Genomic DNA, 27676 nt, shown 5'->3' with positions numbered 1-27676 from the left:
ATACAGAAGAAAGGTTTTAAAGACCGAGTGGAGTGATGTCACCACAGAACTCCTCATTTACCTCCACTTACGTCCGTGAACAGGGTTTCCTGCTTAGTGTTGAGAAGAATGACTAAAAGGGGCTGCCTCTACGCCCAGCCCGGCCTCACTTCAGCAGTCAGTCATCCAGTGACTGCTAAGGAAACGTTCCAAAGGCCTCATTTAGCACAGTTTGAGATGCATTTCTAAGGACATGTTACCTTTCTGTTTAGCAAATATCAAAATTCCTAAAAGATGTATGCATGTTTATTGGCTGTCTCCCATTAATTATCACAGTGATAACTACTCAGTAGAGAAAAAAATAATTTACCGTGATGTAGTGAGAGGAAACAAGAATTAAAGTCTAATTATGAGTGCATTTTATACAAAGAGGTTTGATCAACAGAAAAAAAATTTTCAAGCAGAAAATACATTCAATGAGCCGAGATTATATGGGGTGGTGGGATGGAAATAAGTTCAAGAAAGACGAGACAAGTTCTAAAACTGCCTGGGAAAAGCAGAGTTTGCATTCCTTTTTATGTAGAGGGTTCTGGGCATCAAAATACTAACATATTTAGATTCCTTTTATTATATTTCTTAAAAAGATGAAACATTTGAAAATTTCATATTTACAGTGCAGTAGAAATTATTACATTTGTTGCAACCAATGGAACTCATGATGGAAATTTTCTGGTGTCGATTAAACATTTTAAACATGGTTGTTCAAAATTATTTGGGGGATGTGTATGAAAAATATTAGTGACGTACACAGTGTCGGTTTATACCAGGAGTTCAAGAGCTTTACCTGTACCTGCCTTATTTCCCCTTGTGTTTCCCAGGCAGGGAACTAAACCCAGGCAGGTTGAGGTGCAGAATGGGCATTTCCTGTTGGCCGTGAGTGGCACATGGAGCTCATACAGCCATCGTGGTGTTTCGAGGATGCGTTTGGTCTTTGACACGTTGTCTCTGGGCCGTGGTGAAACGTGGTGAAACTGTCTCTTGACAATTCTCCTTTCATAATGACCAGCAAATAAGCAGCATTGTAGGATATCAGGTCTTTCATTTGCGTTCAAAAAAATAAAATAAGATAAATAAATCCATTGCAAAAAGTACTGGGAACATATTTACACTTAGTATTTGAAATTTTCTTTGGTGATTTTGGAAAAGAAAAACTCCATGGATCTAATACTGAGCTGAGAACGAGTGTGTTCATCTTGAGGACGTACTAGCCTGAAGTGAGCATCTCCTTCTTTACACTTGAGCTGGAGAGTTTCCGAAGGTCTCCTTTAGATGTAATGGCATTTGACCCATGGGCTTGTGTAATGTTGGTGGAGGACGACGGAAGGGTTGCTGGTCCTGACATAGGCTTGGTGGCTGTTCATTTAGAAGAGAATTTAATCATGAATTCATATGAGGCTTCTGTTAAAGACAAATGAACCGTTTTTCACATTTGCAATAATCACTTTTTTAGTTCAAAGAGGCTGCTCACGCCTTAAGACAAGAGCCAACATGCCAATGCATTAATTAACTCAAAATAGTGAGTTACACTTTGAGGGCCGACAAAAATAGCTGAAGGGATAAAAGCAGTGCTGTATTCCTTTTAAGAGTCCCACTAAGTCACTGAGCATTGTCAAAAGAATGTTTACATCCTGTATTTTGATTTGGAATTCCAGAGAAAGATAGAATTCTAAATCTAGAAGCGACTTGAGAGCTTATCAGAACCAACTTGCTTCTTTTACTAAAAGGGAGGGGATCGTTCAAAGTCCCGAGGACTGGGAACATGACATGGGGACAGGGCCCCCCCTGTGTCCCCTGGTGCCACCGGCTGTCGGGCTGGAGTCACTGTAGCACCCTGGCTGCATGGAAACCCTCAGCTGAGGGTGGGAACTGGGGCACACGGAGCAGCTAGACGGCCCTGCACCATTAGCTCATTCAGAAATTGTCAAAACATGTCATAGCTCGTGGGGTTAATAATAGGAATGAGCCAGAAGGAGAAAAGATAATGAGGGGGCAGGGTGAGCACCATGGGGGCGTCTGGTTCTAAGGAACAGACTCTCAGACTGACAGAGCTGAGGGCAGAAAGATGAAAACACTCAATGCAGCCAGGCTGCGTGCCTCACAGGAGTGTCCGTTCCCACCTTCGGATCATGCTGGAAGCACCAGACATGGTCCGTGCAGGTCCCCAGCCTTTGTGCATGCTGCCCTGTCTCCTGGGCTCGCAGCGCCCGGCCTGGGCTCTGAGCTAGGTGCAGCGTCACTTCTGTCCTCTCCCTCTGACCCATCACGGGCACCCACTGCCTGTGGCAGGTGGCATCGCACCTGGCTCCTGCTCCCTCCGGCATGCTCCGTGACCACCCTCACTTGGCTCAGGTGAGCTCCCTTACCTGCTCCTGCCCAGCGCCAGTGCCCGGCCCTGGGGCAGGTGCACAGGTGGGCCCTCCCTGGACACCTGACGTATCGGTTCAAGGATGACGTCCCTCGGGCCCTATGGAAGGTTACCCATGAGAAATGGAGGACTCACCTGGGCAAGAGGGCAGGTCTGGTAATCGCTCTGTTGACTGTACACTTTTAAAGGGTTTAACACGTGCACACTGAATATAGACTTCTCACATCTTGCTGGCTTAGGGCTCGCAGTTGGCTGACTTTAGAGCAGTGACTCTCAGCTTTTCTCTTTTTATTGCTGCAAAACTTCTGAGGAATATAAAGCAATTCAGACAAGCATTCTCAGTGCTAGAACTGGATTGAAAGGGCGTGGGGCAGGCTTGGAGCCGAGTCCATCATGGATGCATTCGGAGGGGGCCAGGATGCCAGGAAAAGCCGGCCGCTGGGGGTCCCAATGTCTCCAGGAGGGCCTGTTGGGAGTCCCGCTTCACACCTGAGTGAGAGCTGTTGGCGGGTCAGGGGGAGGGGCAGGGCTCAGGTGTGACAGCAGCGCTGCAAACCATTGTCAGAAAAGACTTGCTTGTGTTAATTCACGGACAGTGTTTCTTCTCCATATTTGCCCCCAATTAAGAGTCTTGCAACAGAAACCAGGAAGGAAGCTGGAAGAAAAGGTCCATTGTGGGGGCGCAGTCACCGGCCAGGAGACACTGCCTATGCATTTGTGCTTCTGAACAGTCGCTCCTTTGTCTTCTGTCCTTCACTTGTCAGCTCTCCTGTGAAATGTCTGCTTCTGAAAGTTTCTGTTCGTTTGTTTATTTCATTGTTCGGAATCTCCAGTAAACCAACTCCAGGAGGAATTTTCTCCTTGGTGTTCTTTTGGTTTTGTTCATGCTCTGTCATTAGTCTGCTGTCCTGTTAAAATGACGGTGGTGTGGGTGCCATGGTGACGTCACCGGACTAGCAGGGCACGGTCACGTGGAGGGTGCACTTGGCGTGGCCTTCACTGGGTTTAGGCATTCATTCATTTGTCAGGGGAATGAACTTTCAATGCAGCACACTGAAACTACAGCCAGCACAGACCTTATTTCCCCAACTACCATAACGGTGCTTCCTTAGAGCGTATGTCTTGAGGTGCCATGAAGTTTAAAATCAATTTCTACATTAAATTTTTAAAAATAAGAACCCTGGTACACAGCCATCTCAGAGTTGTGCACACGTGTCCTTCCAACTCCAAAGTTAGTAAGAGTCCTCTTCTCCATGCAGAGGTCTTAAAACATCTGGGCATTCAGTTCAAAAGAAAGTAACAGCCTCATTCAACTTACACTTAATGGGTTTCTAAATAGCCTGTTCCATGTGCGGAGGGCTACAGGTCCCCATTGGCAGCAGTCACTGGGGAGGAACGGCGTCTTTGGTAACAAGTTGCCCCTCAGTGTCATTGCAGGAAACCATGTAGCGCTCAGGGGCCACATAACCTCCACCAAGGACACTGTTGTTCTGAGTCTTTTCAATTTTACTAGAAGCTTCTCTCCCAAGATTGCCTTGTATTTAAACCAGAACTTACTGTGTCACGTATGAAGATGAAGGGAGAGGCAGATGCCGACAGTGCCGTTAATATTTCAGGCCAAATTCCAGGTGTTCCTGTGGAATGTTTGTCACAAGTTCCCCAATAGTATTGTTTATGTCTCAGTTCATATATACTTTTAAAACCCCTACTTTTTAAAAGAACTCATTTTAAAGCAACTGCAGTTACAACCCAGGGTCAGCCTGGAAACCATTGCACCCACCGCGTCATTTCTGAATCTTTGAATGTGTTTGTCCGTCGTCACACGGGCTCAAAATTCAAAAGGCTGATTCATAATATGCTGAATGTTGAGGGGAAATCTTGCTCTCCATCCCTCGCATGCCTGTGGCTCCCCAGGCTGAAACGTTTCTGGAGGAAGCCGTGTTTGAATGCCTCGATTCCTGGCACCCCAAATTCCAAACTTCTGGTGTGTTGAGCAGATTGGGGTGCCCTGGTTGGGTGGTGTAGACACTGAGGTGTTGGCTGACCTGTCTTGCCATGTTTTGTCCAGTGAGCCTGCCCCTGAGGCCCGGCAGCCCCTGTGGCATGGACGGGGCCCCCCTGCTGCCCTCAGAGGCCGAGGAGACTGTGTCTGTCAGCAGCTGTTTTGCATCGGAGGACACGACTGAGGACTCGGGGGTGATGAGCTCCCCCTCAGACATCGTCTCCCTGGATTCCCAACACGACAGCACCAAATCCAAAGACAAGTGGGCCACAGACCAGGAGGATTGCAGTGACCAGGACCTCGCTGGAACCCCGGAACTGGGTCCCCAGAAGAGCCCCTTGTGGGAGAGGAGCTGCCCTGGGAACTGGCATTTGAGGTGAGTCATGGGACAGCGGGGCAGGGAGGGCCCGTCCTGCTCTGGAGGAGCAGTCGTTTGTCACGGTGACCGAACAGTCATTCAGAGTCTGCTGCCAGCCAGGCGCCCTCCACACGGTCACCACTCCTGATTCGGGCGTTTGCTCTGTGTGATCACGTCTCCCTGCTCTTTCCTTATGGGCAGGTGTCTATAAATAATTCCTAGTCGTATCATTTGTTCAGACACTTTTATAAATGGCACCATACTCGTCGTGTACGTTTTCACTCAGCATCCTGTTTTTAAGATTTGTCCGTGGTGAGGCATGTGTCATTAGTGCATTGGTTTTGGTTTTATTTCCATTTTTTAATTAATGGACACTTAGGTCATTCAGGTTTTCCAGCACTGGACACAATGAGGAAGCGATACACGTGTCTGTTTACACACAGAGAGTTTTCTAGAAGAGAAATTATTAAACCTTCAGAAAAACTCTTCAGCTGCATGGAGTGCTGGCAGATACTGTGATTCCACGGCCGGTGGGGTCAGTGCTGACCGGCCCGTCCGCGTCTGCACCGCGTGCGGGCCCGTCGGCAGCTCGAGCGTGGCGGTCACAGAGGTGGCAGATGGTATTCCGTGTGGTTTTAACGTACAGTTCTCTGATTAGTGAAGATGAGAACCTTTGCAGATGTGTACTAACTATGTGATTTTCCTTTTCTGTGAATTGCCTTTTAGTAGGCTTTGACCTTTTAAAAAAAATTGCAGTTACTTTTTTTTTTTTTTTTTTAAAGTCATCAATGTGTCCTGTGTCAGTTATTCCCACACATAGAGTCTTTAAGACTGTGGCTTGAATTTAACTTTGGGTTTTAATTGTTGTCGTATGAAAATTGCCTTTTGATGTTGCGGAACTCATCCTCTTTCTCCTGAATATATACGATCTTTGCACATTTCAGAGCCGTTTCCCATACCTTAAAAGACTGAAGTTTGTCTGAATGTCTTGCTGCGTTTAGTGTGGCTTTCTCACATTTAGGTTTCTCATCTACCTGGGGTTTATTTAGCGATGTGGTGTGAAGAAGATATCTATTTATTTCCCACTGATTCCTAGTTCCACTTTGCTCACGTACCAAGTTTCTAGCACTCTTTTCCATAGTACTGGCTTGTTTATCCATCATTGAACCAGTACCACACTATCCTAATTCCTTTCTTTATTCTCATATAGAAAAGCAGGTTAATTTTTAGTAGCCCATCACTGTTTTTCTTCACCTTTTAGATAATTTTAATAATTATTCACACAATGTTATAAAACAGGAATAGAAATAAAGTAGAATAATAAAAAAAAATTCGTAAGTCGGTCACCAAAATGAATGAATGCTATTGTATTTTTCATGTTTTGTTCCACCTTTGTCCATATAAACATGCAAATATTCATCTGGCTAATGGAATTATAGCATCAATAATATTTTATTTTGATTTATTTTTACCTAACAGTTTATCAAGAGCATTTCCCCATTTGTTAACTATACTCTAATAATTTTAATGTCTAGCTTTTCAATCTTCAGGACAATTTCAAGGACAAGTTTATATTTCATCAGACAGGAACCTAGAAGGTGGCAATCGGCCCATTCCTTCTGCACCCCAGACGCGATGCATTTAGCTGCGGTTGGCCTATGCTGTTTGCATCTCTGAGAGCTGAGAAAAACTGTGGTATTTCCTTCTCAGTCCATGGAACTTCATGACAAATTCCCTTTGTGCAGCAACCCACAGCTCTGTTGTGTCCGTTTGCATGAGGATTGCACACACAAGGCTCCACATCTGACACTCAGCAGACCTTTGTAACTCTACCCTGGGGAAGCCGTGTCAGTCACAGTTTGCTTTGCTGGTCTTGGCCCTGATGTAAAATCCTGCTGATTTGCGTCCAAATGCAATAGCCCGCGTTGTCTGTGGCCACAGCCAGGATGATGACGGAGCCTCTGGAAGCTGGCGCTTTCTCCGCCTGGGGAGCAGGGCACGTCTGTCTGGCCTCATCTCTGGGGTGCCTCTGAATTTGAGTGGCAGGGGGCGGGGGGCTCTGGAACCAGACAGGCCCACAGTGGAACCCCACCGCCACTAGCTAACTGGTGGTCTGGCCGTCGAGAGCCCACCTCACTGCCACGCCTTTCATTTGCTTGTGAACGTACAGGGCATGCCTCTCACCTTTCAGAGGTGTGGCGAGCCTGTGCATGCCCAGTGCCGTGGCACCGTGTGTGCCCCATCGCTGTGGAGTAGGACCCGTTGCCAGTTATGGCTGTTAGTTTAGGAAACGGGGTTGCCAGCGTATGGGCAGCAGGTCACTTTCCTTCTCTGGGTCAGCGTGGCTGTCAGATGGGGTTGAAAATGATCCCAGCTCTGTCTGTGCTGTTCCATTGTTTGTCCCAGAGTTGAGATCGACTCTCTGCCATGATTCTTCATGGAATGACCATAGTTTTTTTAAACAGGAGTTTTCTCCACTGACAAATTAGACATACTCAGAGATTCAGGAAGGCACACCACGTGTGTATGTCCAAACGCATGGTTCTCAATGAGAGCGTATACGGTGCTGCGGGGGCTGCAAACTCAGAGGCCGCAGAGAGTGGTGGAAAGGGCACGTTTTCTCTAGAGAACCAGCCCCACTCCAGCCTCCAGCTTTTGCCCTAAAGGATTGCAGACCCAGTAGGGCCGGTTCTGAAGAAAAGCCAGAAATCTAGATTTTTGTGGGTGGCATCCCGAATTTTCAGTGTTGCCATTCAATTCGAACATTCAGGGCCACCTGAATACCTGTGCGTGCTGGGTGCGGCCCGCTCCCGACGTGCACGCTGAGTGTGGAAGGCCCGGCCCTTCCTTCTCCACTCACCGATTCCCAGCTGTGGAGAATCCTCGGCTGCAGTTACTCAGTATTCCCTCCATAGAGCTCTTGAAAATACTTTTCACAAGTAAATTCGGGAGGTCATTCTGTCTTCCTGTTAGTGAAAACCTCTCACAAACTCTGCAACAAAGAAGCCTGTTACATGTTCCCCTCTGGAGTCCCTCTCAGTGTTTGTCAGAATGATGGTCCATGAAGCACTTGGGAAGCGCTGTTCTCTGGATGTCACACCCTCCACACTGTCGCACTTAAGTGCACACCTCAGGTACACGGAGACAGAACGCCCCTCTCTCCAGCACGGTGCCTCCCAGACACAAGCTGTGTGGTCCTGTGCACAGCACACAGCCGGCTGAGAGCCCTGCAGCAGAAAGGCGGGGAAGCCTGGAGGGGGCAGGCTGGGGCTGGGGCTGGGGCTGGGCCAGACCGCGGGAGCTGTCCAGCACTGGCTCGGAGAGGAATTCTGCAGAGCTCAGGCGAGCCTCGAAGACAGCCAACTGCAGGTGGCCAGACTGGCCAGTGGTCAAGTGCAGAGACCCGTGCTAAGGGGTGGCAGCCCAGAATCCAGCTGGAATTGTGTGGGAGCAGAACTAACCACCACTCATGGAGGTGTGGTGTGGGCCTGGATTCTGGACGGAGACCTGTATCAGAACACTGCCCAGGAGTGCCGGTGCAGCAGCTATGGAGAGGACCAGTGAGGAAGAACCCTTTCCTGACATCCCACACTCCCAGGGGAGGATGGGCCAGCGGACAGGATGGGCCTGTCACAGTGTGCTCGCCCACCCTGCACTGCATCTCATGTGCCCTTGAAATCCGTGCACCAAGACCATGTTTCCAAGGGCACTCGAGGAGACATATCACTGTTCTCGGTGCCTGGCTCTGCCCTCATGCTTCTCATACCGAGTTCCTGCCGCTAATCCTAAGACAGCCATTATGTCCTCAGAAGGCACGTTCTTCCTGCGCGGCAAACAGTGACAATCCAGGGCCTGGCGGTGACAGTCAGACACCCTCCGCTCCCGCCCTCCCCAATTGTCTCAGTGCCAGGCCTCAGAGGCTTGGGCAAAGCCAAAATGACCCTTTGCTGTGACTGGCAAAGCTGGGCCTCTCCAGGTGGGGAGTGGATTCTGAGAGATTGTGGAGCTGTCCCCAGTCATCTCTGCCTGCAGCGACTCCGTGACACGGCCAGCCCCCAGTCAGATGAGGAGCGTTCTGATTTTCAGCTTTGCCCGAGCACCTTATACTGCCCTCACCCCGCTGCCCCTCAGGAGTCCACTGAGTCCTATGGAGAACAGAGTAAGGCTCTCGGTGACCTGAGAAGACCCAGAGCTCTCCAGAGTTTAGGACCAATTTGCTTGAATGTCTCTCCTTTCTCTGTACTCTGCTGATCGCAGTCACGTAGGGTTCTTTGGCTAGGATGGTCTGGGCCCCATGTTGACAGATCGAAGGCAAGTACCATTTCCTCCCGAGCTCCCGCTCAGCTGAAAGCACCTTCTTTATCTGGTCAGCTCAATGGCCAAGTTTCCCAGCTCCTGGGCCATGCAGTTGACCTGCAGCCTCCTCTTTTCATCAGTGGCAGTGTTGGCTGGGCTCCGTCTAAGGCCCTTGGAGCCAAGATTTGGAACTGAAGAGTCTCAAGAATAAAACTGGTCTTCTAAAGAGAGCAAATCTGAATGCTTGGTAATGACTGGAATATGTTTTGTGTGCTGTGATCTGAAAATGATAGATTTTCCATCAAGTCTTTGACTGGATCCAATTATAATTTTTCACTGCAATATAAATCTATGTCCTTGACCCTGTAAGTGGGACATCAAATTCCCAGAGTCATCCCCCCACTTAGTGCCCCCAGTAAATAAGTTCCTTAAGGAAGAATCCAGCCCAAAAGCACACAAGCAAGAGAAGTGGCACGTGGTGATGAGCCCTCATTGTGGGGACACCTGGGAGTGGCCTCCTGCGTAGCTCTGCCCTGGGCAGGTGGCTTGTCACCAATATGTGCATTTGCTTCCGGGTCTCTTCCCAGATGCAGCTTTCCTTTGTATGTGGCCCAGAGCAACTCAATGGGAAGAGTAAAAGTCCATGGTCAGATTGCCTGGGGTCGTATCTGCACCTGGCGATAGGCTGGTGACTGCATGCCCTTGGCCAGTGACTTGACCCCTCACTTCAGTGTCCTGTCAGTGCAATGAAGACGTGCGGTCAGTACCTCCTGCTAAGAAGAGAGCCTGGCGTGCTGCCAGCCTTCAGAAAACGATAGCTGTTGTTCTTGCTGCTGCTGTTGTTATTTACAGCTGCCTGTGGAAGGGTACAGGTTGTCGGGAAATCCTTATAATCTGTATCTAGCTCTGATCATTTGCCTCTTTGAACTATTTATAACACCTTTGTTTGAAAAGAAACTATATATACACATATATACATACACACACACACACACACACACACACACACACACACACACAGAGAGACTCATATGTCCGTCTGGAGATAGATGGTGGAGAGAAACTGAGAGCTCTGTTGCCTCCTACCTCCTCCGGGGGAAGGGACAGTGGAACTTGCATGATTTCTATACCCTTGAATCCAAAGGCAGTCTTGCTGTAACCAGGCAGCTTACCCATCAGTGGATAAACATTGTGGCATTGAGTTCTGGGGTCCCTTAACAAGCATCAGTTCGTTCTGCAGGAGCTGGATGGGGTGTGTGAGGGACACTGGGGATGTGGGTTTTGGGCTCTGTGTTTTGAACAGTAGGGCCACACGTGCGCGGAGCCCCAGGAGACAGAAGGTGTAGCTTCTCCAGGTGAAGGGCACCTCCCTGAATTGCCCTCTGCCCTCCCCTCCTCTACCTGGCAACCCCTCAAGTTCCTTCTGAGCCCTACTTGTCAGTGCGCAGTGGGCATGATGGCTAGAGAAGTGAGAAGCTGTCTTTTACCTGCAGGGTTTATGGCTTCAAGTCATTTTATGGAACTGAGAATGCACAGGTCCCTAGTGGAGGGGCCGGAAAAGGGTTTTCCACTACATCATACCAACTCCTAGAGCCCTGGAATTTTATCACTACAGGAACTGTTACCTGGGATGCACTTAGAAACAAATTATACCATTCAGAACCCTGGAACTTTGTAACGCTAGGACCTTTGGACCCGGGGAACATTTAGAAACATTTTATACTATCTGGAACTAGGGAACTTTGTAATTACAGGGACTTTGTGCCTACAGGAACATTTAGACACATTTAACACGTTCTAAAACCCTGCAACTTTGTAACTTCATTTACAAAGGAGCATTTACAACACATTTAAGACCTTGAAGAACTAAGCTGTTCAGTACAGTAACCACTGGCCACACTGGGCCATGAGCGCTTGCCTAGTGGCTGGCCCTACGTGACGTGTGCTCTAAGGGTAAAACATCCTCCAAATTTGGTCTGAAAAAAGTCATTTTATATTAATTACATGTAGAAACGATGAAAATAATGTGGGTTGAATATTAAGTATACTAATTATTTAAGTATACTAATTAAAGTTAAAGTTAAAGAAGGTATCTAATTAAAATTAATGTGACCTACTTATTTTTACCGTTTTTAATGTAACTACATAGAAAGTTAAAATTACATGTGTGGCTCATACTACATTTCTATTGGATGCCATTGTTCTAGAATCCTGAAGCTTTGTAAATAAGGAGCATTTGTTAATGGAATGGGGAAGTTAAGCATATATGACTGTCATCAGCTGTGTATTTTCCCAGGTTGCTTGCCTTTAGTTTATCAAGTCATTTTTTTTGCAATCTTATGGGTTGCTTTGCTTGTCATCAGCAGATGCAATTGCTACCTGAAAGGGACATCTTTTTCCTCTCCTGCTCTTTTTATTTTTTCATAATTCTGCCATTGAATAAATTATTTACAGAAACTCTTCTAGCCACATCAAATAGAAAAATGACTGAATGTGCAAGAATGGGTCGTAATCAGCCCATGCTCGTCTTTTCTTTCTCATATGAAATGAAAACAACAACACGAAAAGCACCTCTTTTTCTTGACACTGATTTGACCCAACTGCCCCGAGTTCTGGTTCCCGAAGGAGTGGCAAGTCATTGGCCTGCATCCCCTGGGGACACCCACCCTGCTGCCCCCGCCCCCACCAGGCAGTCCCACTTCCTGGACAGACTCTGGTTTGAAACTTGTCAGTACTGTCCTCTGTCCCGCATAATTTGATGCAGCAGTGGCCTAACTGTCACCGTGTTCTCTGCAGTCACCTCCGTGGGACAAAAGGCTGCTGGGAATGTTTATTCAACATGTGCAGCCCAGTATCAGAATGTCTGTGCTATGTTTGTTCTTTGTTTTCTTGGCCTTAAGCCACAACCAACTGTCAATAAGAAACATATCTAGGGACTGGGTTTGGGTGGGGGTGGGGAGTGGTGCAGCTGTGCCCGGTCACCCTGCTTCCTGCCAAGTCTGGACTCCTCAGGGACATAAGCAGGAGCTGCTGCTAAGCCCACAGCAGGCTGCCCTCCAGGCCCAGGGAGACGGATGGTTATAATCCATTAGTACCCCCTGGGGAGAAGTGATGGTGGGGGAAGGAGGAGAAACAAACATGGCTAATCTCTCCCTCCTGAGAGTTTATAGCAAAACATGATACCTTGCTACTGGCTTTGGATTTTGCCAGTCAATCCATTCAGGCTGAAGCCTGGGGCCCAGAGTGGAAGCCTTGCTTGGCCTCAAGGAAAGAGCCAGGTGGTCTGCAGGCGCCGCCCTCCCCTCCCGGGCAGGACTGGGCTCAGCAGCCTCCTGAGAAACAGCAGCCCAGGGCCTGCTGGCTGGGCGGATCCTGGCTTCCTCTCCAGCGGTGGCTCATGTCACGTGACCACTCCCCCTGGGCAAGCAGCACCCTAAGAAGCCAGGCTCATGCTGGAGTCTTAGGAGCAGGCTGAGTGGGGGCGAAATGGGGGACGTGTCTGCAGAGCTGGGAGCTGAGCATCTGGCCAAACCTGTGAGGTGTGGGTGAGGCAGATGGAGGAGGGGCTGGGCAGGAAGGAGAGCCAGGTGGGAGGGAACAGCAGGAGGTGGAGGGTCCCCAGGTTTCAGTGACAGGGCTCGGCCCGGCCCGCAGAGGGCAGGAACCAGCTCAGCTGCCCTGAGCCCCAGGGGCTGGGCTCCTGAGGCTTTTCATCCCCCTGCCCAGGCAGCAGGAAGACAGTGAAGGGCAGGCTGGCACTCAGGCCGCAGCCACCCGGTTTACAGTCGTCAGGCTCACAGCTACACCCTGGGACTGTTAGGCACTCAGTAACAAAATTGTACCCAAAAATGTAAAGTGCTTTGCACGAAAGAATTATTGGTCATTAGAGGGCCAAAGGATTATTTAAAACTTGCCCATTTAAAAGATTATTTTATCACTCAAGCTGCTTTGTACCAAAATGAACATAATTCTTAAAAAAAAGAAAGGAAGAAATATTCATGGTACTTTATCAGCTTAAACACATCACACTGGTGGGTGATGGTTGCCTACATTTCTATCTCAGCCTTGACCATAGGCAGGTTATTTTTAGACCCTCACAATCATATATATAATTACAGTGGACCCTTGAACAACATGGGGGTTATCAAAGCCGACCCCCACCCACTCACAACGCCCCAGTATAACTTTCAACTCCCCAGACACTTGCTTGTCACTCAGTTTCCTCAGGGGGATGATTCCAGAATGACCCCCTTCTCCCTACAGGTACCGAGATACGAGGACACTGCCGTCCTTATGTAAGATGGTGTAGCAACAGTGCATACAGTTGGCCCTTAGTACCAAGGACTCCTAGCCTCGGAAGGAAAAAACTGGTTTTGATCCCTGGTTGGTTGAATCCAGGGATGGAAGACCCTGGATTCTGACCGGATGACTCTATACCTTTTGACAAACACCCGCATATGTCTGGGCCCACACACTTTGCACCAGGGTGTTCAAGGGTCAACTGTAGATGCTGGATTTCCCTCAAACGTGCTGGCTCAAGCGCTGACCTCTTCCTGACTGATTTCCACACGCAGTGATTTCTCTAGCTCCCTCCCCCTGGGTGTTCTGGAGCTCTTCTCACCAACACAGTGAACATTGTTGTGTGTCTGCCTTTCCTTCCCTGAGATTCTTTCCTTAAGGGGAGTTATCAACAGAGAGTCTGATGACCCAAGTTCTCACAAAGGTACAGCTTCGTCTTTGTCCCTTGATGTCTGTTTCCACATCACTTTCCAGTGAAAGCCAGGAGCAATAGTGCGTCTCAGAATCACTGCATTTTCGTCAGCCTGCAATGACTTTTTTTCTCTCGTTTAACGTTCATAAAATGATACCATCCGTGGACTTGTACCTTAAATTTGTTTTTCGTTCTTATTGATGTTACTCTGTTCTCATAGTGTGATTGTGCATACTTTGAAGTCAAGGCAAATCCTCTGAAGTGAAAGTATAGACAGAAGTCTGTGATATTAGCTGGGCTGTAAGCATCCTAAACCAGGAACACACATTTTAAAAGTGCTCGGTTTCCCATTTCAAATACTGTTTGGTGTACAGCACTGTCCATTTTTCTCTGCCATGTACTTTAGTAGATATTCAAGTAAATTTACTTAAGCAGTCACATTCCATGAAGGAGAAAAACACAACTTCAGTAAAACGCATTGAAATACTTAGCCCAAGGCGAGCGCAGTGGGAAAGACGGTCTGCTTCCCGGCGTCCTTAGTTATCGGTCCACAGCCAAACTCTTCGCCTGGCTGCTCAGAGGACATCAGCTGACACTAATCTGGGAGCCACTTCCTGGCTCCGAAAAGGACACAGTCAGTCAGCCATTAAGAAAGACTCGTTTATCAGAGTACAGACTTTGCTATGTGAGGATGGTTCCAGGCGTATTGCATGCATTATTATCTGGGCCCAGTTCACAGTGATGGAAACAGGGCCTCAGTGTTAACCATCGGCGGAGAGACCGACGGGGTTCGTAAGGCAGACAGTTGCCTGTTCTCTGATGATGAACAGGTAGACACATGTGCCCTTGTAAAGGCCATTTTCAAATTGCTGTGGCAGCAGTCGTCCCATGGATGCTCTTGTCTCACCCAATGATGCAAATAAAGCAGGATTGACTCTCACGAGCAGGCGGGCTGACACCTTCCTGGACGCGCGGGTGGCAGGATGGCCCCGGACACCCAACATGGTTGGTCCTCCCCTACACTTCAGAGCCCTTGTGGCCTTGGACAGGTCTGTTGGTCTCCTGACACAGTCTTCTATCTGTAATAAGGCAGTCACAACACTGTCTGCCTTACAAATTGCTAATGAGAAAGAGAACAAGGTCGTCTGTGCAGAAGAGCTCAGTTCCAGGCCTGGAACACGCCGTGACACAGAGGCGTGCGGGGCGCTTGGCTGTGAGGCGCTACCTCCTGTCAGGTCTCAGAAGACGCCCCTGAGGACGGCCAGGAGAGGGAGCTGTATTTCTGTCACTGCTGTTACCACTTTTGCTACCATCGTCATCGTTTTTCTATTTCCTATTAAAGACCCAGGAAGCACAGCTCCGCGGGTGAGGTACTCAGGCCCTCCAAGCCCTGTCCCCTCCATCACCTGCCCAGGGTGTGAATTAAGCTAAAGTGAAAGCAGGGAAAAGGGACATACCGCAGTATGTTGCCCTGCTGGGGTGAGCACAGCCTGGCGACACCTCTGTGCCGGACCGTGTAGCTTCCATCACCAGAGCCCCCGGGACCTGACAGAACCTCCCCCAGGGCTTACAAATGAGCTGGCTGTGCGGGGCTGGGGGCTGAGAGCCCAGTCCCTGGCAACCGGGGTTTGCAAACTTGGCATCCAGATGGCCTCCCTCCTTATTACTGTCTGAGGTAGGAGCCAGGTGCAGGCGAATACAGTACAGATAAGCAAGCAAGTCTTGTTGGCTCGTCCACTCATCCGTGCGAAGGCTGCTGCTGCAGGGTACAGCTTAGCCCTCGGGCTGCGGGTGCCCAGGGCCGGTGTGGGTGCAGAGCTGCTAGCCCTTTGGGTCCACACCACACACACACACACACACACACACACACACACACCCCACATACACCATCTGCGTCTCAGTAGCTCCAAGGATGACGTTGGTCCAGTGAGTGTAGAACACTATGAATGTGAATGCGATTTGTACCGTCCTCAGATATTTCTGGAAAGGAATAAATTAAGTAAGTAATAAGAGGAGTGAATGAATGCTCTTGCCTTCTCTTTGGTCTTCCCTAGAACTGAGAAAGCCGCAGCAGCCTCCACTGGACAGTTCCAGCAAACCCTGGCGGAGCTGGACGGCGATCTGGAAGGTAAGAACTACCCTCCCACTCTCGGACGTCCTCCTGTGTGGCAGTGACACACCATGTGTAACCACCCCACACGGGTGTGCAGGAGGGAGAGCAACTCCGTTTGCGGAAAGCCTGGGTGCGGGCAAGCGTGCAGGTGAGCACAGCTCCGCACAGGGCTTCTGCTCAGGTGGCTGAGCAGCGCCGTGCAAAGTCTGCACAGCTGCCTGCAACCTGCTCTGGGTAATGCTGATGTCACCTCAGCAAGTCTTGCACAGGGATGAGGAAGAGGGAAACCAGTTGTGCAGGACCCAGGTGAATTAGGGAAACCCTGGTGACACACAGACACACAGGTTTCTCTAGGAACATGTCTAGCCTTTGCGTCTCTCAGGAGAATCAGGGCACACACTAGATGGGGCCTTTTGTAACGCAGCGCCTCACGCCTGCTTGTCTGCGGGTGCGTCTGGGCCGTGACACCGTAAGGCCGGAGCTGGTGCAGATAGGCTTGTGGTAAAGAGCAAGAGGAGGGCAAACTCCAAATCCACCCCTGTGTTCTGTACAAGGACACATGTTTCCAGAGGGCTTGAGTTTAGGGATCTATTTTTGAGGGGAGGACGTTGGCAAAATGTGTCTTCTCCCTTCATCTTGAGACATCGGGGACACGCCAGCGGCTCCTGTGCTGAATAAGGAAACCGTGCCTCCGGCCCAGGGACATGTAGCTTAGAAACGGAAATGAGACTTTAAAGTGAACACAAATAAGTTACACAAAAGTGACCTCAGTCTGACATGATCATCTTGAGCAGTGGGCCTCGGAGTCCAGGAATCTGCACCATGCCCGTCTGTGCACATCTGTGACTCGTGTTTGCACTTCTTTGCAGAAATGGAAGAGAGTTACGAAAGTGACACCAGCTCTCTCACCGGCTCCATCAATGGGGTGTCTCGTCCCTACATGCAAGGTGCTGTCATCCCCGAGAGTGACGCGGACGTGATCCCAGTGACATTCATAGGGGAGGTTTTGGATGACCCTGTGGAGTCGGCATTGTTTTCCAACAAAAACAACAACGCTGGCTCCTTTGACAGGGGCCGCGCAGCCAGCAGGCTGTCCTGCCTGCCGCCCGCCCAGCCTGGGCCCAGCCAGCAGCATGGAAGGAAGCGGGCGGAAGCGCTGGCCTCAGCCGCCCCTGCCCGGAACACTGGGAGAGAAGCCATGGCCGCCTCATGCAACACCCGTAAAGAAGGGGGCCCAGGGGGGATGGAGCCGAGGGTGACGGCTGCCTCGGAGCTGCACACACGGGACCTGAATGCACAGGCCCGAGACAAGGAACGTGGCTCTGCTCCTGGTGGGATGGCACAGGCCGTCAGGAGAGCAGCTTCTCCGCCCCTGGAGGAGAAGGGAGGCGACACTAAGCACGTCTCGGCACCACTCTCGTGGTGTCAGCGAGGCCAATACCCAGGGGGAAGTTTCGGACTTAAACATGGCCTCACAACGTACAAAATTGTCCCTCCGAAATCAGAGATGAGGTGTTACGACAGGGGAGTATCGCTCTCAACGGGCGCCATTAAGATTGACGAGCTGGGGAATCTGGTGAGCCCCCACGTGAATGGGGGCAGGACCATCGCCCTGTCGTCCTCTGCTCTTGAAAAAGAGACGCAGCCCATTGGAAAAGTCAGAGAATCGCCGAGGTCCCACTCTGTGGAAAAGCACTCTGGCTGGCACACAGAGGGCTCGGCCAAGAGACCGGCCACCCCCACGCCCGCCACGCCAGCCAAACCGCAGCGTCCCGAAAGCAGGCTCGGAGCAGAGCCCACCTTCCTGGACCCCAAAGTGACATCGCCCCAGCAGCAGTCCCCCCAGCAGGACGATGGGAGACATCTCGGGGCAGGCGAGAGCCGGCCGCCCACGGCAGCCACGTCTCCCACGAAAGTGCCAGCAGCTAGTGCCGCACACGTCCTGTTTCTGAAGCCTCAGAGGAGAACATCCAGTCAGTATGTGGCCTCTGCCATTGCCAAGCGGATAGGGCCCCCTAGAGCCCACGCCGACGTGGCGAGGAAGCATGGCAATGCTGGGAAGACCCATGCAGGCAGAGCGCCAGAGCTCCCCGGGTGGCCTCCCGCTGCGAAAGCTGGTGCCACCCCCAGCCCCGGCCCAGAGTCATGCTTAGGTAAAGACGAGGCAAAGTCGCCGTGTGGTCACCTTCCCAGCACCAACGGGGAAGAACCAGCAGTAGGAGCCCATCCCAGAGGGCAGGTCAGCAGCCCCCATGGAAAGCTGTCCACTCAGGACTGCCCTGCTGGCACCCACAGAAGTCCCTGCGTCCCAGTAGGCACAGCTTCCCACAGGGATCATGTTTCCGTGGGGCAGAGCTCTGGTTTCGGTGGGAAGCAAAGCACCAGTCACCACAGGACCAGCTCAGCACCTGACCCCACGTGCAGGCCGGCCAGCACCAGCCCCCCACCTCCTCGCGCGGGAGCGGACCAGGCTCCTGACAGGGCCCTGGTGAATGGCTCCAGGTGGGTCCCCATCCACAGCGAGCCCCCTGCCTCTCCGAGAGCGTCCGGCATGAACAGCCACGCCGTCCCCGAGCAGGAGGAGAAGCCCAGTGTGTTGTGCACGGATATACATGAGGCCGACGGTCCATCGCCACCCAGCATCTTCGGGCCAAAGAAGAAGTTCAGACCTGTTGTCCAGAGGCCGGCACCCAAAGACACGTCCCTGCACAGTGCCCTCATGGAGGCCATCCACTCGGCGGGGGGCAAGGACCGGCTGCGCAAGGTGAGCGCCACGCAGGCACCTGTTGCAGGGTGCCTGTCGCCTCCGTGCTCGGGCCTGGTCCTCAGCTGGCACTGGGGGAGGGGACGGCAAGGACACGCAGGGGGGCCGCACGGGCTCGTTTTCACCAGATTTCTGCCTCACTGCCCACGGAGTATCTGAGCAGAACCCTAGGACAGAAAGCCACTGGGTGTGGGCCTGTCCTGTCTGCCTTCAGGCCCTGCCTACCCCAGGCAAAGATGTCCCAGTATATAGTCCGGAGGGTGGAGCGGTGGGTGTGTCGTCCACGCCGGCCCTTGAACAGTGGAGGGAGCAGGTGGACACTCCGGCCAGGCCACTCCTGCCCGACGTCCTTTAGTCACAATAGGAACTGTTTAGGGCACCCCTTCCCCTTATCTAAGCATTTGACACATTGCAAATATCTCATTGAATTGCTACACCACATAAGATTGTCCCTCCAAAACCAGACGAGGTGTTATGACAGGAATATCGCTCCCAATGGGCGCCATTAAGACTGACGAGCCGGGGAGTCTGGTGAGTCCGTGTGATGACTGGATCTGCTTCCTGCATCTTGCAGGGGAGGAAACACGGGCCCAGGTCACACTGCCAGCCAGTGGGGACCCGGGCTTCCCGTCCAGGCCTGCAGGACTTACCAGCACATATCAGCTCTGGAAAGCCAGGACATCCGCGGCGTTGCCCGAGGCTCCCCCAAATACGTAACCTGTGGTTATGATGTCACGTTGATCACTGCAGCCTCTCAGTTGGGTGTGTCCTGTGGGAAAGCGTCCTGCCCGCTGACAGACAGGGACAATAGGATCGATCCCACAGGACTCAGCTGCTGGGCATTGCTTTTCCTTTGTGCTGCCTCCCACCTGGCATTTCTCCATCTCCTGAGTGACGTGTGCTGACACTGTTCATGCCCTAGACTGCAGAGCCCAGCTCAGAGGGAGGGCTGAAGAAGCCATCCTACACGGACACGGAAAGCGAGCATTCGGCCCTGCTGGCGGCCATCCGAGGGCATCGCGGTGCCAGCAGCCTGCGGAAGGTAAGGCGAGAGGCCCACACGGCTTCCCGGGCCCCGTGGGGGCTGCAGAAGGCAGGCCGGTGTGAGCTGAGGGGGGCCATCACGGGAACGGCCCACCCAGCCGCCACTCACACTGGCCACTGCACAGGACAGGGCAGGGCGCCCAGAGGCTCCCCTCCCTTTTCCACCTGCCTGCCCAGCACTGAGTAAGTTCCCGGGGTGCCCAGCATGGCTTCAGGGCTTAGATCGCCCCCGAAGTAACACCTGGTACTGACCTGACCTGCCCTTAGGAGCCAACGGGGACTCGAGTTTAGGGTGAGAGGGTGTCATCGCTCCCACACCCAGGATCCCAGCAACAGCGAGTGTGACGGGCACATGCAGGGCATGGCGTGTGGGTCCTCCGAACAGTCACTTGTGCTGGTGTGGCGGCCCTCCGGCCGGTCACGTGCCAACACAAGCAGGATGCAGGGAGCTCAGTAAGGCACGAGTGCCACCTTGCTCCCTGCCGCCAGTCACTGGCACTGGAGGAGCTCGGCGTCGCGAGCAGACACCCCTCCGGGCTGGCTGTGGGGCAAGGCAGCCATGCACTGCCCGCGGAAAGGCCCTCAGGTATTGTCGTTTAACCGTGTCTTTGCTAGGTGACGTCCTCTGCCTCTGAGGAGCTGCGGAGCTTCCGGAATGCTGCGAGGTCTGCAAATGGGCCGGGACCCACAGGGCCAGACGAGCTCGGCGGTCAGCCCCCACCCGCCCCGCCGCCCCCAGCCCCTCCGGCTGCCCCGGCTCTCTCCCCATCCAGGACAGTGTCCAGGTCCAGCTCAGGCCCCCTCGACAACCCGGTGGACGCCAGGCAGGCTTTGATGGACGCCATCCGCTCAGGCACCGGGGCCGCCCGGTTGAGAAAGGTAACGGATGAGGGGCTGCGTGTGAGCCTCTGTGTGGGGTGACAGGGAGGTGCAGGAGGGCCATGCACCTACCGGTGGGACCACAGGCACGAGCCAGCGGCCGGGCAGGAGGGCGGCAGCAGTGCGTCCTGGGCCACACTGAGCAGAGCGGCCCCTGTACTCCCTCCGCCGGTGGGGAGGTCAGCCTAGACTAGCTCCTGGGGTCGTGGGGGGTCACCTCCCTGCTGGCCCCTGGGCACACGTCACCACCTCCTCTGACGGGTCCAGGGACAGGCTGGGCAGGACCCTGTGATGTGTCCTGCAGAGCATGTCACACTCGGGGTGAGAGTATAATTTCTTTCTTTCATTCCCCCCCCCGCCCGGCATCGTGTTTGAAAACGACTGGGTTTGAAGTCTGTGAGGCAAAACACACACACTCTGCGTGGATTCTGCTGGGCTGCTGACCTGCCTGGGTCCCTGACAGCCATAGAATTTGTGGCCCCCACAATGGCATTCCCAAGTGAAAGGGGTACTTGGCTACTGAGAGCTGTTTCCACGCCAGACCGAGTCCGTAACTTGCAGTGGGTCTGGGGGGTTTTGCTAGTGCAGGAGGCGAGCAATGGGCCTTCTCCTCGGAGACATTGTTCCCAGATCCTAAGTGCGTGGCCACATGTGCAGGAGGGCTCACTGCTAAGGGTCCTCGTTTTCCATACAAAGTGCACAGGTAACTGGGACTCAGACTGGTCAGTGTGGGTACAGACAGGACCTGGAAGTAGATGACCCCTGCTGTGTGCTCCGAAGAGGGCGGGGGCCCCAGGACGGGGGGCCAGGTTCACGTAGGGCTGGCAGCACTGCTCAGAATAAAAGGCAGCTTGCAGTCCTGTTCCCCTCAGGAGCCAGTGGCAGCAGAGGACAGGGAAGAGGCCCTCCCTCCTCGGGCAGCATGGCCCCCAGGGGCAGTACCCAACGTAGCCACAGGTGCCCAGAGGGGCTTCCTGCGCGGGAACGGCCTGCATGCCCACTGACCACAGCTCCCACAGGGCCCCTGCCGCGGCCCTCGGGCCCCCAGAGCGTGTCCCGTGTGACTCTGAGGTGGGGCTGCATGCGCCCCTCGGTAGGACCCAAGACGTCACTTAGCTAGGACGCTGGCCATTATCACCCAGCGCACAGCCCCACCCCCACCTCGGGACGCTGGAGAGAGGGAGTGTCCTTAACCAAATGGCACTGGGCAGGGGCAGGCTTCACACTCCCCCTCCGGCGGGGGGGCAGCTAAAAATTATGGAGGGCTTCTGGGTTTCGTTTTTGTTTTTTTGTTATTTCTATGGAATGTACGTGTTGATGAACTTATATAGTTATATTACGTAAAATGAGGGAGAGTGAAGAAATTGGGGTGAATGGCTAAGAAGGGTCCTGGAAGTGAGAGAGCGTGACTTCTGCTGGACACACATCTGTACGTTCAGCCTCGAGACACGCTCTCCTCCAGATGCGTCCCAATCTCGGGCTGAAAGTGCCCATCTTTCAAAAGCCGTCCTCGCAGCGTCCAAGCGACGTGGGCAGGCATCAGCCCTCATAGCCCCACTGACCCCCGAGGATGTTTCTTAGTTTCTCAAATAGGGTTTTTCTCAAAGTAAAATGCACGGGACGTCTAGATCCGGACTCGGACTTTCTGTGGCTTTGAGCCTGTAAACCTCAGTTTTCAAGTATTTCCCAAATGGCTCTACACGCAGGTTTGCCAGTGGAGCTTTCGGTGTCTTCTGAGTAACACTGAGTGCAGTATGGAAAGCCTGTGGCCACACACTGTGCTCGTCTCTGACATACAGTCACCTCGCTCGTCTCTGACATACAGTCCTCGCTGACGGACTTTGGATCTTTTCAAAATAGATACCGCCCTCTCCACCTTGCAGGAGTCGTCAGAAGAGGGGCCCAGAGAGGTCAGCAGCTTGCCTAAGGCCACACAGCTGGGAAGTGCCTGACCACTTCCAGTTTAAACCCCAGGAGTACTCTCTCTGAGAGTGCTCTCCTGTGCCTTCCAGAAAGAATGAAAAAAAAAAAAGAAAAAGAAAAAAAAACGGAACAGAGGAAGCTATGCTTTGAGAAAGAAAGTGGGGAGAAAAGCTGGGAGAGTGGGGTGGGCAGAGAGAGAAGGGCCAGCTGGGCATTTGGTGATGACGCAGAAGGGAGTGTGTGCAGCTGCATGCCAGGCGGGCAGCACGAGAGCTGGGCGTGTCTGGGAAAGGTCCTTGTGGCCATAAAGTTCTGGCTGGGGCCCAAGGCCAGGCGGCTGTTTGTCACAATCTCAGCTTTCGTTCAGCTACCACAAGTGGCATTTGAAAGCCCACGTTTTGATTGTTTGTTGGATTATTCTGAGTGTTGTGACCTGCCTTCTCCATCCTGGAAAGGCCGGGGCAGTAAATATTTACATGGCACATCTGAGCTTTTCATGTCTGAACAGTTTACAAGATGCCCTTGGACTACAGGCCGGGTCTGAGTGACCAGGAGGGGTGTGACAGAGGAGACCATGTTCTACTCAGTGCTCTACTCAGATGCATGTTGACGGGTACCTCAGGGCTGACCACCGGACAGTGTCACTGCTGTGCCCAGTGGCCCGGAACTTCTCCCCACTCACACTCTGCATCTCAGAATCACGCAAAACCTGCTGAAGGAAATGTGGCAGCATTTCCCAGCAGCCCCAGGTCAGCTGCTGTCGGGGACACACGGGTGTGGCTGGGCCAAGCTGGCCTCCCTTGGAACCAATGATTTCTTCTCCTGGAGGAGTGTCCCTGACTTCATTTTCTAGTGGCTTGCCGTCCTTGTTGGTGTGGAGTGGACCTGTGGCACAGGGCACCCGTGTAGTTCAGGCAGCAGGGCCGGCTGCTTTTTTCTAAGAAGCCTGCTCAGAGGGCAGATGGCACTTGTCTGCAAGATGTGGGCCTTGGACGTTTCTGCTGGCTTCGCACAAATGTGCTCAGTGTATATTATGGCACTTGAACCTCTAAGGTGTCTGGAGTTTAAAGAAAAATGCATGGAGCCTATTTGAAAATGTAACTTACATACTCTTTAAAAATAAGCTCATCTGTGTTTCCCACCTTCGGGGGCCCCTCCGGGTCTCTTAGCCATGTTGGCGGCTGTTGTAGCCCCCTCGCAGGTTGTCCCTTGCCTCTGGCTGCATGTTCGGAGCCCCCCTGGGATACCTCTTCCTCTGCCCACGTCGGCACTTGGCCCCAGGCCCTAGGCCTATGACCTTCTTTCTCCCAAATCTGCTCCCTCTCCCTGGGGCAGCCCCATCGCCATCCAGACTCCGCCGCCCCCAATTCTGTCTCCCGTGCTTCGGAACAGAAGCACGGTCTGTTCCGTGTGTATCCGGTCATCGTGTGTATGCCACAGCCGAAACTCAGCAGGTTCAGGGTTGGGCCACGTCCCTCAACACCCCTTCTCGTCCTGCGTTCGTTTCTCAGCTGGGTGTGGAGGAGGCTGATGGAGCTGGGAGGCTGGGGTCTGGTGTGCTCGTCAAGACAAAAGGCAGGTTGGGCCGTGAGGGTCAGCCGTCTGGGACCACGTTCTGCTCCTGTGAGCCTGCTGGGGTGCGACTTGCGAGTATTTGAGCAGCTGCAAGTCACCCTCTCTGAACCTGTGTTTTCTCATCCTTACATTGGAGGCAATACCCACAATGAGAACAACACACTAGCACACCATTTATTTGGTTGAGCTGAGGTGTTAATGAGATGAGACTTGTCCGTTGCTGGAAACGGTGCCGTGCATGGAGTGAGCACACAAAATATCTGGGTAGTGCTTGTTAGTTTTTAAAGAAATCTCTTTGTGTCCATGGACATTCGCTGTGATGACACACTGAGAAGCAGGACGGGAGGCCTGGGCATGACACCATTCATGTTAGAACACGTTGAGTGCCATGAGAATGCCCACCTTCTTCCACACAGCTCCACACAAATCTGTCCCTTTTTTAAAAGATGCTGTTCACCATCCCCCTTAGAGGCACAGAAATAGTCCCTCAAAATTCCGCACATCAGATTGCCCGCAGTTGAGCTATTGCAGAAGGTGTGGGGCAGGAGTCAGGGGAAGACTGAGCTTTCGCGTCCCCTTGGAATAGTCACATGTGAGGTCGTTCCTGCCACAGATACTCAGCAGCCCGTACCTTATACACCGGGGTGTAGTGGTGAGTCTGGCGTGGCCCCCACGAGCCCCACACCAGCGGTGCGGGGACAAGGCTGTTGGGACAGCGTGGCAGGCAGGCTGGGGTGACCGAGAGCATGGCCGAGTGGCTGTGGTCTGATTGGCTGGCTGCGGACATGGAACAGGAGAGCCGTTCCGGGCTGTACGAATGAATGCTTGTTCTTGAAGAAGGACGAGTCGTGGCCCAGCAGACAGAGAAGCGGCACAGCTAGAGGCTAGCTCGGGAGGGAAGGACCCCGGGCAAGTAGGAGTCGGGGCTGACGTCGGGGCACCTGACGGGCGCCTACCGGCCCTGCGAGCATGGTGGCTTCTACAGCTGCATGGTGCACGCCCCAAGGGCTCCATGCTTTCTCTCCTGAGCAACAGAGAGGCCTCGACAGCCTTTAAGCATGTGTGTGTCTCTGAGTTTTCTCTTTGGAGCTACGAGTTGAATGGGGACCAGTGTAAAACGTCGGCATGTCGGGAGAGTGAAGTGGCAAGGGTGGGTCTGCCGGTAGGTTCTTAGCACGGACACCTGCGCCGTGGCTCCCTGACGGGACCCTGAGTCACTGGGGCTCTTTCTTCGCTGCAGGTGCCCCTGCTTGTGTGACCGCACAGTAAGACCAGAGCGCGGCCGAGACCCACCTGTCAGACGCCCACAGTCACCGCGGGAGCACGCCCCAAGCGAGGGCCTCAGGATTCGCTGTGCTTCCTTGTCTGCCGGCCAGACCTCGTCGTTGATTTCCGTCCTGTGTAATGGCTCAAGGGAGGGGAGCACCGCTCTGCCGCGTGGCTGTGTGCCAAGGAAATGTATCTTGCCTCTGAATATTTAAAGTTGCCAATAAATGACTCTGTTGGCAGGTTGATGGGGATAAAAGGCTGGAGCCCAGCACGACACTTAATTATACCGATGGGTGAAGTGCAAAGAATTATGCCTTAGACCAATGTTTGGACCTTCGAGAGTTTTTTGTTATTGTTGTTGTTTTTAACCACATGTCGATGCTCAAAACCATCTAGTTGTTTAACATCTTTTGAGTTCTAGGGAAAAAGATGTAAACCAAGTGAAACAAGCTGAATGTAACATCCTATGTGGGTAGTAAGAAAAAGAGTCAAGGCTTTTCAACGGTGATGTTGTAGAGTAATTAAACTGCTAGTTCTTATTCCTCAACAATTTGGGAGACCAACCTCTTGGAGGGGGCACACCGTGATCGGAGCAGCTGAGGTGTAAAACTCCACGGTGACACCCAGAAAACAATCACACATGCTCTGTGGACGGGGGAGCGCTGAGTTCTGCAGAGGCAGTGGGGCTGAGATCAGGACGGCAGTGCGTGCACGGTCAGTGCCCACCTGGACAGTTGTCCTCCGCGGGCTGTGAAGTAGACTGGACCTCCCTCGGGAGGGCTGTGTATGGAGCCTGGTGACCTCCCTGGGCGCCTTGGAAACCCTGCATGGGGCCAGGAGCCGGGGTGCTGGTGTCTGCATGTCCCTGAGGTGGACCCAAGATTGTGCTAAAATTTCATGATTTGAGAAAAAAGTCTGGACACTTGCCCAACAGATCAGTGGCTTCCCGTGTACCCTACGGCAGTCTTCGTGTAGCACACGGCACACGGTCACCAGTATTTATAATAAAGGGTGACTGCGGCCGTGCTTTTTCACATCTCTCCCTAAAACATACTGTTATATGGAAAAACAGCTCTTTAAGAGGTTAACAGACATCAAGAAGAGTTCATGAAATAAAATCTCTATCTTAAGGATACGACAGATAGGCCGGGATCAGCTGAATGCCTGGGACCACTTCCGACCCGGACGCCAGTGGTGTGGAAACCTGGCTCTGCAATGTCTGATTGACGTCATCCACCTCCCCCGGGGTGGTAAGAGCACCCAGCCAATCACCCCAAAGCCACGCTGTCTCTACTAGTTGCCTTTTTGTGCCACAAATAAAAACACTGAAATTGTAGCCATGGTGTCAATTTTATGACTTCAGACCATAGTTTATTAGGAGACCCTGTCCCCAAAATAGAAAGGATAAATTTTTTTTTTAATCAACAAATATTTATGGCTATTGTGGGAAAATCTGGGTTGACGCTCACCGTGGTGACCCCCAAATCTGGCTCTCCCCCGATTGCACTGCAGCAGACGACATAAAGCCAAGAGGAAATGATCCTGTGTCAGGAGACTGAGACATGAAGCATTTTTAGTGTCGTCGTAGACAGGAAATGTGCCCTCCTCCTCCCTGGGCTCCAGGGCTGGGAAAGGTCCCCTAATTAGTAAGGCATACCACGTACAGTGTCTGCGGGCCTGCGGTGGACAGGTCTGGGTGTGGGGACACGGGGGCTCTGCTGTCAGAACTCTCTCGCCAGGGACCCCGCTCGACCCAGCTGCAGCCCTGTGCTGTGACCTGGTGTCACTTCAGCACCCAGCCAACAGTGTGGGTCCTGTGGCTGATCTCATCCTCCCTACTTTTTTGGGTGGCCTTGTAAGCAGTGAGGTCCCCACTGCTAATAAATAAAGACTTAGAAACCAGCAAGGGCCCATGCGATTTCCTGGTGAGCAACTATGTGACCTACTCTGAACATTTCCTGGTCCCCAGGGCAAAACACCAGGAGGGTTCATGCAGAAAGTCTCGTTAGGGGACAGAGCGGGAAGCTGACTCGGAGGCGTCTTCTAAGGGTTCCCGGGCTCCACCAGTCCCCCAGGGCTCAGCTTCCCTGACGAGGAATTCTGGCTCTGCTCTCCCAGACATGGCGGCTCTGAGTCCCCTGCCACCTGAGCTCTGTCTGATAGGAGATGACAGGGGTGCCCTGGGGAGCGGGGAGAGAAGCCCAGTATGCCCACTTGCTCCCCAGTAGAGAAGCAGCTGGCGTTAAGAGCCGTCGGGCAATGCTTATAAGCTCCTCTTACAGAGGAGGAAAGTGAAGTTCAGAAGACATGACTTCCCAAGGTGACCCAGCTGGCGCGA

General features: G+C 52.5%; 1 protein-coding gene across 5 annotated transcripts in view; it reads left to right on the top strand.

Annotated features, from left to right (window-relative positions):
- COBL (cordon-bleu WH2 repeat protein) overlaps positions 1–26674 on the top strand; it is a 179757-nt gene extending 153083 nt beyond the window's left edge. For all 5 annotated transcript variants that reach the window (XM_081079825.1, XM_081079822.1, XM_081079821.1 and 2 more), the window contains 6 exons: positions 4473–4782; positions 15826–15899; positions 16754–18648; positions 19571–19690; positions 20308–20571; positions 25310–26674. In XM_081079825.1, coding sequence (XP_080935951.1) covers positions 4473–4782; positions 15826–15899; positions 16754–18648; positions 19571–19690; positions 20308–20571; positions 25310–25327 — 2681 coding nt within the window. In that variant the 3' untranslated portion in view covers positions 25328–26674. The remainder of the gene's footprint in view (positions 1–4472; positions 4783–15825; positions 15900–16753; positions 18649–19570; positions 19691–20307; positions 20572–25309) is intronic.
- Positions 26675–27676: the final 1002 nt, after the last annotated feature.

Source organism: Rhinolophus hipposideros, assembly GCF_964194185.1.
Source record: "Rhinolophus hipposideros genome assembly, chromosome: 18".
NCBI classification, from domain to species: Eukaryota; Metazoa; Chordata; class Mammalia; order Chiroptera; family Rhinolophidae; genus Rhinolophus; species Rhinolophus hipposideros.
Note: the sequence above shows the minus strand (reverse complement) of the source record. Positions and strands in the feature narration are given on the sequence as shown.